The sequence below is a fragment of the Olea europaea genome, chromosome 10 (genome assembly GCF_002742605.1).
Source record: "Olea europaea var. sylvestris chromosome 10, O_europaea_v1, whole genome shotgun sequence".
NCBI classification, from domain to species: Eukaryota; Viridiplantae; Streptophyta; class Magnoliopsida; order Lamiales; family Oleaceae; genus Olea; species Olea europaea.
Genome location: NC_036246.1, coordinates 17423376 through 17438795, shown reverse-complemented (window position 1 = coordinate 17438795; position 15420 = coordinate 17423376). Strand labels below are relative to the sequence as shown.

At 33.0% G+C, this 15420-nt stretch overlaps 1 protein-coding gene across 1 annotated transcript; it reads left to right on the top strand.

Annotated features, from left to right (window-relative positions):
- The first annotated feature begins 5914 nt into the window (after window positions 1-5914).
- On the top strand, window positions 5915-12816 carry LOC111401396. Its single transcript, XM_023029112.1, has 4 exons — window positions 5915-6966; window positions 9499-9640; window positions 9733-11391; window positions 12092-12816. The coding sequence occupies exons 1-4, from the start codon at window positions 5993-5995 to the stop codon at window positions 12467-12469; spliced, it is 3153 nt and encodes a 1050-aa protein (XP_022884880.1). The 5' UTR covers window positions 5915-5992; the 3' UTR covers window positions 12470-12816.
- The last annotated feature ends 2604 nt before the right edge of the window (window positions 12817-15420 follow it).

The window sequence follows — 15420 nt, the reverse complement described above, 5'->3', positions numbered from 1 at the left end:
ATATCAATTATGTTAACCAATGTCTATATTCACTTATTAGAACGTTGTGATAAACCTCTTTAACAATACTCAATTAAAGAATGTTGATTGACCTTATTGATTACTAGTCAATAGTTTGAAGACCTAAGTGAAGAGTTAATTTGGAAGTTAGATGAAATCATGGACAAGATATTGTATATGCCAATTAGCCACAATTAAAGATGATTTATTTGACCATGTGCATTATTCACCACATTTTAAGCAATGTAATTTATTTGACCATATAAATAAGGGTAATTGATTTGATCACATGCATTGTTTACACCAAGTTTCAAGCTAAGTCAACTGATTTGATCACATGATTAAAGGTACTGATTTGATAACTTTCAAGACAATGCACCAATTATGCGTTGACATTCTCTTGAATGCTCATTTGGCTAAGTGAGCAATAAAATTTTGCAACATTCTTGCTGAGCACTTGGAGTTCAATTTTTGAGCTGCTTTCACTCTTCGATTTTTTTAGAATAATTTATTTTGTTGTATATATGTTTATGGTGTTCATATGCGAACAATGATTTAGAATTCATTTTAACATTGGATTAGAGTTTTGATACGGTTTACTTGCCAACCCTTTTCTCATTAACCATTATTTGTATTCATTGGAGTGAAATGTAAGTTGACAAAAACTTGTTTGTCTATTCCTTTCATTATTTTACAGTAAAACATACATTTGGTTTTCTTCTTTACATAACAACTTGCATGTCATTTTCTGCAATCCATAGCGATTCACATATAGTTATCAATACTATACAATGTTTGAAATCTAATGAAATTTTTATGTTGAATTATAGTTATGGACACTATGGATATCAATTTGTTATCCATTTGAAATGGGAAATCAGTTGAACGTGCATAGAAATGGAAATATGTAGGTAATAGCAAAGGAAAAACAACGTCTACTCGTGTTGTGAATACTATTTCTTATGTGGAATTGTATGATAAACTCAAAGAGATGTTAAACATCGATACAACGTTATACAAAATGGAGATTCAAGCTCTTGTCCTTATAACGTCTAAAGCTCTAGCTGTTCCAACTATAATTGATTGTGATAACAATGTGAAGTGATTTCTATTTGTCCGTAAAGAAACTTTTCTTTGTGTAACCCCTTCAAATGAATTTGTTGAAAATCAAGAAGATTCTAGTGATCAATAATGCTTATTACTAATAGACGGTAGAGAACAAATTACAAATATGAACAACAAGGAGGGATATGTTCGAACGGACAACGATGGTAATCATGATAATGGCGATGGAATATTTGAACATTGTAATGATTTTGAGGTAAGTGAAGATAGTTCTCAAAGAGTGGATGTCAACAATAATTCTCTTGCAGTAGATTACAACTGTGTGAAGTTACACATAGATGAACCTTATAGTTAGACTGTATCGAATGATAATAATGTTGAATATAGTCGGATTGTATCTACAAATGCAAGTTTGCTCCATTGTGAGACATCCATAAGAATTTTGAAAAATGAAGATGTGTAAGTCAACCAGTTATTTACATCAAAATATGACATAATATCAAAATTGCAATTGCTGGCTATGACGTGTCACTTTGAATACAAAGTTAAGAAGTCGAATAAGAGCATTTGTACAATTGTTTGTATCAATGAAAATGTAAGTGGCGCTTGTGAGCACTCAATATCTTAGAAAGTCCTATTTTCAAAGTTCAAAAGTATAATAGTCATTATTCTTACTCCATGAGCATTCGTTGCAGAGACTGTATCTATGCTTCATATATGATCATTAGAAACCACATTGCCCCTAAGTGTCACAATGTCAAACGAGTTTACAAACCACGGGATATCATTAATAAAATTCGTAAAGAGTTCGGCATAACCGTAAGTTACACAGAAGCCTATATGGTTAAACATTTTGCTTGTGGATTGATCCGTGGAAAATCCCATGAAAGTTATGCGAAATTGCCAGCATATTGTCACATTTTAGAGATATAAAACCTTGGTACATTGACATTCACTCATACTACTGATGATTGATGCTTCAAGTACTTTTTTATAGTATTGAAACCAATTATACATGGATTCCTCAATTCAATTCGAAGGGTAATATTTGTAGCTAGTACATTCTTGAAATCGAGAATAAAAGCACTCTATTCGTAACAACTTGTCAGGATACAAATTTTCAAATATTTTTACGAGCATGGAGAGTAGTTCATTCGGAGAATCATCAATCATGGACTTGGTTCTATAAATCACAAAGTTATAGATATAGATTCCGTTCTTTCGGAATGATGTTGTACTCATTTTTGTTGAAAATATAACGACAACATCATAGATTTTTTTTCTCGTATAAAATGACAATGATGTCATTATAGTATCAAACCCACAAAAATAACGTAAAGAATCCAAATTGTTTTAGTACAAATCCATATTGTTTTAGTATTAAATCCACAAAATAACATAAAAATTATTCGTTCTCCAATTCGATTTGAAATGCAAACTAATGGTTGTAAGTACAGTAAAGAATATACAAATCTTTGTAGTCCTTCCAAGTTTACCATGCTTCGAAGTAACCCTTTTCACATAATTGATCAAACTCTTACTCTCTTTACTCGATTACAACTGGCCATATGCATTGAAAATAAATTGATAGATGTAAGTATCCAATATACAACAACCTTACCGGAATAGATTGAAATTTTTGAAAGCCCTTTCTTATATCTAGTATGGGGCCTCGTCCATAGTTTACACAAAGAAACTAATTAATAAAAATTGAATGCATGTGTAACAGTATCGTAAAATCATTAAAGTTCAATTAGTTACACTATCAGTAATCTAACCATCCTCATTCAAAATGCAGATCAAATTTTTTGCGTGACTTTAGTGCATATTTACGTAATAATATCATCACTTTTACATGTACTTGCAACTATATATAATAGTTTACCTAGAAAATGCAGTATCTATCCATTTGTAAAAAGTCTCAACCTTCAAGGGATCCACTTCTTGGTAAGGATCATAGACATCAATGTTCAACAACTTTCTCCTCTTTCTCAGGTCCATGAAAGGAGAACACAATAAGTGTGTTTTTCTCATTGGACGATATCCTAGTCCTTTTGGTGAATTACATCCCACCTCATCGATTGTATACTGTCACCTATATGTTGAAGTACCAACAATTAGAAACCTAATTTTTTTTTTTAAATTTGTATGTAATGGCATGAAACTGAACATCATTTTTTTAATGAAATCGACTGGCCATAGTCAATTCAACTAACCTTTCAAGCTTTTTCTCCACCTGATCAAATCGAATTGGTATGATTGCTTTTAGCCTTTCCTCAAGTTTTTTCATTTCCATTCTCAATAAATCCACTATGTCGATCTCATGAGATACCGGTGATTTTTGAGATGCTCTAAGAGAGTGTTGGTGGAATGTATAATGTGGCTTGGCATCATGCTCGACGTCATCTCATTTGGAATGGTTTGAAGCACTCTCATCTTCTTCCACGATCGATGTTAACTCTTTCCAATAGATCACTTAAAGTTCGGTTTCGGTGGAAATCAATGTATAATTGACCTCCAACTGCGAATATAAAATTGTGCAAATCATTGTCATTCACTAAGCTAATTCCAAAATTTGTCCACATTAAACGTAAAAAAATGGTAATTTTACCTCTTTCGATTTCAACACATTATCAATAGTGGTAGACGCTAATCTCTTCAGCATTTTCCAAATGACCATTCTTGGAACTACATTTAAATATTTCATATCAAACTTCATTCCCAAAGTTGGAATTACTTCAACTTTCAAAATCTATTGTAAAACAAACATTATTGTCCTACGACACAAATTTATATATAAAAAAATAATACTATTCAAGTGTATTTTTGTTCATACCATTATAACGAGGGGAAAGCCGTGCAACGAATATCAACAATGTAACTCTCCTCCAACATTCGAATTTTTTTATTTACCTCACATTTCACGTTTGAATTCATCTTATTATATATTCAAATAAAAACTTTCCCATGAATATGTCTCAAATTTGTCTAGATCATCTACTAAGTTCAGCCACCATAAATTGATGTAATGTTTTCCTTCGTAGCCCACAGGATGTATATCAAGATTACGATCAATTCCAATTTATACTTGTTGCTCTTTCTTTTTTTGCAACTTACAAATGCATTGAACGCATATCCCTTCGTAATCTTTCCCACTTTTCTTAAAATACTCTTTCAAGATCTAGTACTCCGTTCCCAAGGTCTTATCTACTTTGTTATCATCATCGCAATTAAACTCGTTACTAAAACAAATTCTTCAAATCCAAATCTTGCTCGTTTATCTCTTATCTTAAACCACACTTCTTCTTTTTTGCTTATCTTTATTTTTTACAATAATAATTGATGTACAACCTGTGAAGCTAACATTATATCCCTCAATCTAAAAAGAGATTCGAAATAGCTCATGTTGAGTTTTTTTGTAATTTGTATCTAGGTTCTCATAAACATCTTGTACTACTTGCACCATCATGTTATAATTGTAGTGTCAACTTGAATCTTCTTTGCAGCACTACAAATTGTAAAATATTTACAAATATTAGAACAACTGTATGCATAAATTGTACAATCAAAAGTACCTATTTTTCAATTCAATTTTTTGCTCACTTTCCAAAAACTTCAAGATTAATGCTACAAAGAAACAAGAACATGTTCTTGAATTGAAGCCACATATATTATGTTTGAATTGTATGTGGGTCTTCTTTATTTTGTGCTAATAAAATTGTGGAAAGATTGAATTTTTTATCTTTTGAACTGGACAAATGGAAAAATTAATTCAGTATCTGGAAATGGTAGTGCGAAGGGCTTCCTTGTCCAATTTTCTATTTGGTTATCACATTGGATAATTCACGAATTCCATTTCTCTTTCTGTTGAGTTATACACACACACACACACACACACACACACACACACACACACACACATTGGAGTGTTAACAGAAGGCTAATGATCCTTAAGCTAGACTTGGAGTTAGCTCATTAAGAGCTTATTAAAAGTTCAACTCAAACATTTGAGGACTCCTTCGATTATGGTATTGAGCTCAGGCTGAGTAGCCTATAGCTCGACTGTAATCCGTTAATGTGTACATATATATACAACATAGAAACTCTCATGTGATCTTAATTGAAATAAGCGAATATGAATTCGTTTAGGTTAAAGAAAGTGCTTGTTATGATATCAAAAAAATTAATCTTTAACATAGAGTCAAAATCAATAAATTTAAAAACTCAATAGAGGATTTCAACAAGAAGAAGAAGAAAAATATGCACAAATGAAATTGAACACAGTTTGAACGCTATACAAAGAACTCCTTACTGGTTTGAAAGCTTACATTGATTTTTCTAACCGTAAACTCGTCACTTTTTGGAAACATAGAGGCTAGATTTTGAATTCAACCTTTGACAAGCAAAATTGTTCATTTTAAAACTTTGCACTAACTCTGCACTATCTTTAGCCTTAGAAAAAGAAGAATGAGAAGATATTATTTTTGACTTCTATGAGAAGTGTTCGGGAATTTGAAGAAGGAAGAAGATTTGATTTTGTAATTGAGAATTTGGGGAAGGAAAAGGAAAGATCATTCTTTCATTTGGTTATTAAGGGCCTCTTTGATGACCTTTAAAATTTTAAATTGTTTGTTATAATATTATTTTTTACATATTCACACAATAAAAAATTTTAAATACAAATTAATTTAATTTCTTTACCTTTTAACTATACATTCTTCAACACGTATCAAAACTCTTTAATTGGTCAAATGATGAAAACAGGGCTAAATAGGAGGATAAAGTGGACTTTTGAGATATTTATGCAAATAAAATTTCTTTTATTTTTATGAAATTGGTCAAAGGCCTTTTTAAACAAAATGGCTATCCCAGCAAATTTCCCTTGAATAATCCGTACGATCCTCTCTGTCATTTCCAACCATTTAACATGGCCTCCGCCACCGTCGATTCCACCTCTATTGTCACCTCCGCCACCGCTGACGATGTCCCTCTCCAAGCAGACTCAATACCCATTGTAGATATCCGGTTACTATCCCAATCCGAACTTTATTCCCTCTCTCAATGCTCTTCCTCCGCCGTCGGCCCCCTCCGCTGTGACGATGTGGCAGTTCCAAAAATCGACCGGAGCGTCTTCAATGAGTCCGCTGGCTCCCGCAAACAGACTTATTCCCGCTATCGTCTCGCTCCTGCCTCCTCTTCCTCGTCCGCCGCTTCATCAGCCCCTCGGCGCCGCACTCCTCATTTCCGCCCTACAGCCGTTACGAACTGTAATAATGGTAATTCTGTTCCAGAGAAGGAAGAAAACCCCCAGATTATCGCTTTACTTAAGCAATTATTTGTTTCCAACTCCAACCCTGAAGACGTAGTCCCTGTTAAAATAGATTACAATTATTCCCTCCCCCAACAATTATCGTCATTTCCCTCCTCATCCTCGTCCAATGTGGTGCCTGTTAACCATAAACGGAAAAGGGGTCGCCCCTGTCAACTTGAAATGGTGAAGAACGATGCCAACTCGACTCTTGTGGTTAATGCTAATGTTGATTCTTATGATGGTAATAATAATAAGAGTGGTTCGATTATGAGTGAGAATTTTGGGGATGTGGATAGAGATAGGAAGGCGTTATTGAATAGGGATGGGGTGAAAGTGGATTTGGTGGCTTTGGGGACAGTGGAGAATCCTTATGCAGAGGAAATTAAACAGAGGACAGAAGGCTTGAACGGTAAAGAGGATTTAGTGAGGTTTTTGGAAGGATTGGATGGGAAGTGGGGAAGTAGCAGGAAGAAGAGGAGGATTGTAGATGCAAGTGTGTTCGGGAGCGTGTTGCCAATTGGTTGGAAGCTCTTACTCTCTCTCAAGAAGAAGAAAGGACACGTGTGGTTGTATTGTAGTCGTTACCAAAGGTTCTTATTCGAACGACACTGTTACTTAATTTACATGTTCTTGTTTGCATTGTGTGTTGCAATTGGTGAATCTAGATGCTCTAGGAAAAAGACAGCTAATATATTTGATTAGATTTGGATTACTTTTTGATGATCGTGAAAATCGCAATGTATGCCTTGATGTTCATTAACAAGCATGGAATAATGTAGAGTACAGGTACGCTGTTAAGTGTTGCCATGTGCTCGGCATTATTCTTAATAAATTAAAATTCACTAAGAATAGATGGTGTGATTTTTAAGACTTTCGTGATGGAACTCTAGGAAGACTGCCATTGTGCATGATGAAGCACTTAGGCAAGGCAAAAATTTTTTATGTGTTTGACAATTGAAAATTATCTCTAAACCATTATACATGATCTAGGGCTTGCACGTATTGTAGAAAATGGCTTAAAAAGGACTACAGAATGCTGATCAAATGGACGAAAAGAATTCGATGGGTGGATAAATAAATCATTTAGGAGAGAAATAAAGACATGCACTTCTATTTTTTGCAGTTAGAAAATCCAAACATATGTTAATGAAATAGCGGTTTCTAGTGAAGTACTAAAACTCTCTAGGGTAGAGTGTCAATGTTTGATGCACATTAAACACGGATACAGCCTGAATTGGATGGGACACATGTGTGACACACAACATGGTCTTATGTTTTTTCTTATAATATCTTAATGAAACGTGCATGTCGGACATGTGAAGTCCCATTTTGTATGTGGAATATAAAAGGAGAATTTTTTATTATTAAATATTATTTAAAAGAATCTGCAATTTGTGAGAATGTTTTATGAGGTTAATGTTGAATTTGTTTTATAGCTATTATATGCCCTTTTTTGCACATTAATTGTTATTTTGTTTGCACTAGTAATACAAAATATGAACCAAAGTTATCTTAGTACAACAAATAACCATTACTCAATTTCAAAAGATTTCAATAGTAAAATTCTAAATCAATGCTAAACGAAAATATAAGTTTATTGTAAAATAAAATTTTCCCTCTTTTTTTCTTTTACCTAGTTTTCCATTTTTTAATTTATTACTTTCTCTCTTTTGAAAATTACCAATTAATATATAATGATAATGGTGCATAAAAAGTTGGGAAATAGTAAATGAAATCACTAAAAGTATAGAGAGAGGTCTGACCCTCAACATTTAGATTGTCAAATCGACTCTTTAATTTAATTTTTGTATATAGAGAGTTTGTTGGATTCCTCAAAAAGATGATTGACTCTCTATAATAAAGACACGTGACTAATAAAGAACCTTTTGAAGACGCTCCTACTGTGGAAGGATAGATGAGGCCTAAATAGACTTGCAAAAATATCTTCGCCATTAATGTGTGCTTGTCGGACATGGGAAATGGGCATCAAAATTTTGTATGCGAGCCGCTGATAAGTTAAATGATTGGGGTAGTACATAGTTTGTAACTTGCTCTTCCATTAGATTAATGTTTCACTTATTAATGAATTTCATGAACAAAATTGACCAATTCTTACATAGCAGATAGAGGTCCCTGAGTTGTACAGGCAAGACTCTCCCTTCCTTCCTTATTTGTTGGTTATGGCTGACCTTAACCCCGCTGTTGTTTATTTTTTGAGGTCATATATGGTATTTAGAGTTTGTCTCAATTTGGTGCCACAATAGTAAAAACTGGGTAAAGAATTTTCTAAACAAAGCATCGCCCTTCATCCTTCCCTTGATGCATGAATTTTATTAGAAATGCTTGCATCACATTTAAGCTGTAATGATCTTTCTTATTTCTTTCTCCTCTCACGGCCTGAGAAAAATGGTTCCATTTAAAGTTTTGTCCATGAATAAAATTCTAATACATGTAAAATGGGCCTGTATAATCAATTAGACTATGATTCTAAGTCTTTTTTCTCTTACTAATTTCCATTTCCCTTCTCTTGGAAGACCCATTGTGCCCTTCTTATTTTCATCCTTCTCTAGGAGATCCATAATGTCGGTGATTTGGTGAGGGAGATGCCAAAATAATAATTCAAGATGCATTATGTTTCCTAGACCTTCCGTTCTTCTTGGTGTTTGTTACTTAGGCACAAATTATTTTCAAGAATGGAAATCTCTTGTTCATAGAGTGGACGGAATATATTTATTGCTCTTTAATTATCTATTATTTTTTTTCCCTAAATGGTTTTATTGTTTTTATAATAGTTTAAAAGCATTTTAAAGCGTTTGAAGAACCTGTACCAAGAACATTTTCTTAATTTGGCAAGTGAAAGTTAGCATTTGCCTGATAGTTTTGTTAGTTCCTGAAAAGATCTCAACCGCTTGGCTTCACTCCAGATATATAAATGAGGCTATACAAAACATTTTGTTGATTCTAAAAAGCTCATCTGTTTCGATAGAATGTGACTTGTAATTTTGGCATACCTCTGATTTCATTGATAACATATTTCAGTTGTTTTATTTATTTATTTATTTAATTTTTTGTGGTGTTTAAATTTTTATTGTGTTATTGGTAATTTGGTGATATCCTTCCAGCCCCAGTGGACGGCAGTTTGTATCATGCAAGGATATTTCTTCATACTTGCTCTCTCTTCATTGTGTCCGAGATATGAATAAGGTTAATTGTGCTGAGAATAATCAGAGTATTAATGATTCTAACAGCTTGTCTTCTGTTAGTGTAAGTTACCCTGTGTTTACTATTTCTTTCTTTCAAGGTCCCTGTGTATGCTTTCTTTTTGTTTATTGATTTGTTCTTGGAATATTTTACAGATTGCAAATGTTAAAAAACAAGATGACAAAAGAAAGAAAAACCCGATTTTCCGTGCATCACTTGTTGTTAGTTCGACATCTTCTAATCATGAAATGCAAGTCACATTGGATGCTGGTGATCAGCCAGAGGACAAAGTGGGAAAATTTTTACATTGCGATGAGTGCAAAATGACTTTCAGTGAGAAGGATGATCTATTGCACCACCAGTCATCTCTTCATCGGGAAAAGATGTGCAAGAATGATCTGCCCCTCAATGATGTGGTAATAGTTAAAGAGGGAAACTATGAACACCTGTTCACGTGCAATACATTTAATGAAGTGAATAATTTGAATGATCATATTGGAGCTCATGAGAGAAACCATGTGAAAAGTACTGAAGAATCACTATCTGTTGATGTGGGAGTGTGTGTTGACCCCAGTTCTTTTTGCCAACAACCTGTTAGAGAGGTTATGTTGAAAGGATCATTAGGTTCAATAGGCAATAATATGGGTGAAACTTCCAAAGTTTATGAGTTTCCCTTGTCTAACAATGAGAACAAAAATTTCAAGGGAGGTTCTGTTCGTGCGCATATCCCTGATAGTGTTGCTGGAATATCTGGCGATGGTTGCAATGTGCAGGGGAAATGTTCTCCTGTGCATTCATCTTTTCCATTTACTGAAACAGTAGCTGGTGTTAGCAAGGAAATTAAAAATTCTGTTACCTTGGAGGATTCCAAACAAGACAGAGTCTTTGAAACTGGTTTATTTGGTTCAGATGATAAGGTGAAAGCATGTGATATTGTTGTAAATGATGAGCATTTCTGTCAGTCAATGAATGAACTCAAACGCGATGCTGAGAAGTTTGTGGATGATGACTCTGTATTTGGATTTCGCTCAAGGCCTGTCGGACAGGAGAATTATAGTGCAATCAGAGTCAAGCAGCATGGTAATTTTGAAGTCCTATCCTTTGAGAATGTTGGCAATGTGCCCATTCCATCAATTTCTACAGAAACATGGTCCAATCAAATCAAAGAATCCAGAAGGAACATGCTAACCGCTCATGGAGATCAGGAAGAAGTTAAAGAAATTGCACCCAGCTCAGTTGGTGAGTATCCACTTGATGGAAAATTTAGCTTCGGAACCAGTGGGAATGCTAATTATGAAGCAGATAAGGATGCTCTAAGTAGCATCCAAGAGGAAATGCAATTTGGGATCTCTTCAGTACCATCTTGGTATGAGCAAGCAAGTTTTAAAAATTATGGAAATGAGGAGGCTACTAGTTTGGGAAAGGAAGCGGGGGTGCAGAATACACATGAAGGCAGTTTGCTTACTTTATCTGATCATGAGAGGATCACTGGTACTGAACATCTTGAAGACAAGGTTTGCAGTAGAAAAATGGAAATGCTTGAAGTTGATGGCGTCCAAAATGTTAGGACTAGTGAACTGTTTCTTTCTCATTCAGGTAGGGACCGGGATGGACCCAGAGGCAATCAGATAGGAAATTCTGGCAACGAATTCATAATTGGTTTTGGCAGAAACAATCTGCGTCCTGTTGAGGGTGTCATGGCTGCTGGAATTTGGACAGCTGGTCAACAAAATGTCTTGCATGGTACTGCTACTACAAGTCCACAAGTGCAACCATCAAGCTCCTTTCATGCCTCTCATATAATGTCAGATCAGGTACACATTATGAAAATTTAATGTGCAATATTTGTTCAGGTTTTATCATACATGCATGAACAAGGTTCAACCGTGCAATTTACACTGTATAGCTTAGGACTTGTAAAGATCGTGTCTTATCATTTTTTGCTCTTTAACAAGATTTATTTAAGCTCACATTTGTTCAAATGTGGTGCACTATCTTGAGCAATGAATTTTTATCATATCACAAGAATTCTTGCTTAATCTGTAGTTGCCTGTCATGAAGTGTCGGGTGCAATGCGTAATTGTTTTTAACCTAACTATGTTCAGCTCTTTAACCATTGTTGTAGCTTACCATATGTATTCTATGCCCCCTATTGGTATCTACATACCAACTCTGGTACACAACTGTCACTGCTTACAAACTAATCACACCACGTAATCTTGTAAACAAGCATTCTGCTTTTCAGTATCAGTTTTTCCTCCTCCGTCCATTTTGAAAATCAAAATTTACTAATCATATGGTTGGGATTTTTCACTGATGAATCATTTCTACTTCAGGTCAGATTGTCAGTAGCATTGGCTGATTTATAGTTGTAGGTTCAATTTCCCCATTTTAATTCAGAACTGGCAGGGATTGATTTCATTTCCTCAAATTTGACCCAATTGATGAAGCAAGTCTTGCCTCCCTGGTTCTGTTTCTATACTTACTTATTGCACCCATATCTTATGTGGGCAGGATGCACAAGGGTTAATCGAAGTTCAGGAGAAGTACAATATCAACGCCAATGTTGAAGGAATTAGCTCAGGTAGATCTGAACCAGTTGAATACAGTTTCTTGGGTTCAAACAGTTCAAATGTCATTCCCATGGAGTCCAATGTTTTCTCGCACAACTCAAATATGGAGCAAGGACTCGATTCCTCATTTTGGCTGGGAAACAATGCTCTGATGCCAAATACAGAGGAGAATAGGAGTAAGAGCTCTAGTGTTTGTGTTTGGTGCAGAAATGTGTTCTATCATGAGACTAACCAGCATGAAATGGAAGCAGCAGGTGCAATTGGCTCAATGTGTCCAACATGCAGCACAAGGATACCGGGCAACTTCAATGTGCTGTAGGACTACTTGTCCCTCAAATTTTTATTCGACTAAAATAGTTGAAATAAGTTCGAAAGAAGAGCCAATACTCAGTCCATCTGGATCCATTTTTGGCTAAGAAATTCATTGATAAGTTTGTTTTTCTAATTGGATGGTGAGAATTTCGACTCTATTCAGGGCAAATTTTATTTGCAATTGCTGAACTTTTAGTGAAAAGCCAATACTACATCTGGATTTTTTCTGGATTTCCGTTTTAAGTTACTGATACTTTTCTTTTGTTACCCTCTTTATTCTGTCTTTCAATTGGAAGCTGAGGAATATCTAATTTAGTCATTGTAAATTTCATTTGCAATTGCTGACTTTTTAGCGAAGTCTTAATTGGGTCATTGAACTCTAATTTATTTCAATTAGGTCCCTTCAATGCTTGAGCAAGGCTTAGTTTATTACGAAAGGAAAAGAAAGTAACTCCATGTTTGAATCCCATTCTTGAAAATTTTATTTTCAACTGTTCATCCTTCTCATAAAATACATTTACAATTTTATTTTATTTTTTTTCTATTTTTTGATAACATATTTTCAAAAAATTACTATTACAAAATATATTCTTCCAAACAATGAAGTTCAAACAATTCGTGAATGATATTGGCGGTCTCTAGAATTGTAGCAAAATTTCAAACGAGTTACCAAACTTTTTCTTGTGTAAAACTAGTTGCTCGACTTTCACTCTACAACATGAATGTCCAACTCAATCGTCTACTAGGTTGATCGTCCATCGAACTTCAGCTGATCATCAAGGGTCTGATATTTGATCCTTTGCTGGCTTTGGATAAGGTCATTTGTCTCGACAAGTATAATGATGTGGCACTAAAGTCGGATTTAACAATAGTATCCTACACTTCAATTTTATATTCATTCCTTATTTATTTAAAAAGCTTACGAAAATAATTTAGAGGGTGCTCTCAACTAAAATTTTAATGAATTTTAAATGATTATAAATTCTAATGAATTTGGTGGATTTAAATAGATTCTTACAAATTTCATAAGAATCTCATCAAAGAGGGTGTCCTCAATTAAGATGTGATGGATTTTAAAAGTCATTCTAAATTTAGGTATTTTCAATTAATATTTTATTGGATTTTAATGAAATCCATTCAAATTTAGGTATCCCTAATTGAGGTTTTAATTAAGTCGTTTAAAAGTTAGGTATCCTCAATAATTAATAAATTTATAAAGATTTCATTAATAGAAGGATTTTAAATGATTTGGATCAATTTCAAGTTTAAAAATACATATAAGCAAATCTTTTGAAATTCCACCATATTTTATAAAATTCTTATGGAATTTGTAAGAATCTATTAAAATCCACAAAATTCATTAGAATTTATAATCCTTTAAAAAATTTTAAAATCTTAGTTGAGAATACCCCTGCAAATATGGTGAAATTTCAAAAGATTTACTTATATGTATTTTTAAGCTTGAAATCCATCCAAATTTTTTAAAATCCTTCTATTAATGAAATCTATATAAATTCATTAATTATCGAGGATACCTAAATTTTAAAAGATTTCATTAAAATTTCAATTGGGGACACCTAAATTTTAATGAATTTAATTAAAATCCAATAAAATCTCAATTGAAGATACCTAAATTTAGAATGTCTTTTAAAATCCATTGCAATTTCAATTGAGGACGTCCCCTTAGATTTGAACCAATTTAATGTTATGAAAATCAATATACGACAAGCCATCGCATAGCAAAGCCATGAATAAGATTTTTTTAACAAAAATACAAAGAGACGAACCATGAGATATTGGAGACATGTTTTACTTCCAAATTGAATATGTAATAATTTACTTAATAGGGTTCGACATAAATGACAATATTAAAAAGAGAGAGAGAGAGAGACCCCAGTGTAAGAAATTCTTGTTTTACACTTTAGAATTAACAAAATTTTTAAATTAAACGTCTAACTTTCTCTACACAAACTCTTCCAAATTGAATATGTAATAATTTACTTAATAGGGTTCGACATAAATGACAATATTAAAAAGAGAGAGAGAGAGAGACCCCAGTGTAAGAAATTCTTGTTTTACACTTTAGAATTAACAAAATTTTTAAATTAAACGTCTAACTTTCTCTACACAAACTCTTCAAGTTTAAAGAGGACAAAAAATGATCATCATACTTTAAGGTTACATATTCGGAATATCAAAGTTTGAGGAACTTCTAATAGTTCAAGTTATAATTCAAGATTTTCATAAGAAAGTAGATAATAATTAATTTATCTATAGTATATTAAATATTATATCAAGTAAGAATGATTTTTTGGACAATTTTATCCTTATTATAATTCAACTATTTCAATAATATCTTATTTTTCATTTTTCAATATGCATTTAATTTATTAAACATTTGAACCAGTTGAATAATATCACTGTTAATTATTTAATCAACTACTTAGTTATGATGAATGTACATTTGACACGTTTACTACCTTACTTTTCATTTTTTTCAATATATATTTAATTTTATCTAACCAAATTTGACAAATTTATTACCTTTTCAATTTTCAATACGTATTTGATTTATTTAGTCATTTGAACTATTTATCATGAATTATTTTGTCAATTATTTAGTTATAATCAATGTACATTTGACAGATTCATTCCACTTGATTGAAAGTAAATTAAATCTAATTTTTTGGGAACAAAAGATGAATAATTTTAGAATTTCCTTCCAATTTTTTTATTCAATAAATGTTAAGATACGGAGAGGGTAAATGGGAGAACATAATTCATATCTATAATAAATAATTTCAATTGATATATTCCGGGCATATTAAGCGAATATAAAGAAATGATGGTATTCATTGAATGTTCAGTTCATATCAAAATGGTAAATGGAGAGACTATTCTAATTGACTTCCTCAATAATCTAAACTGTTTTTACAAACTTATTTTTATTTTATTTGG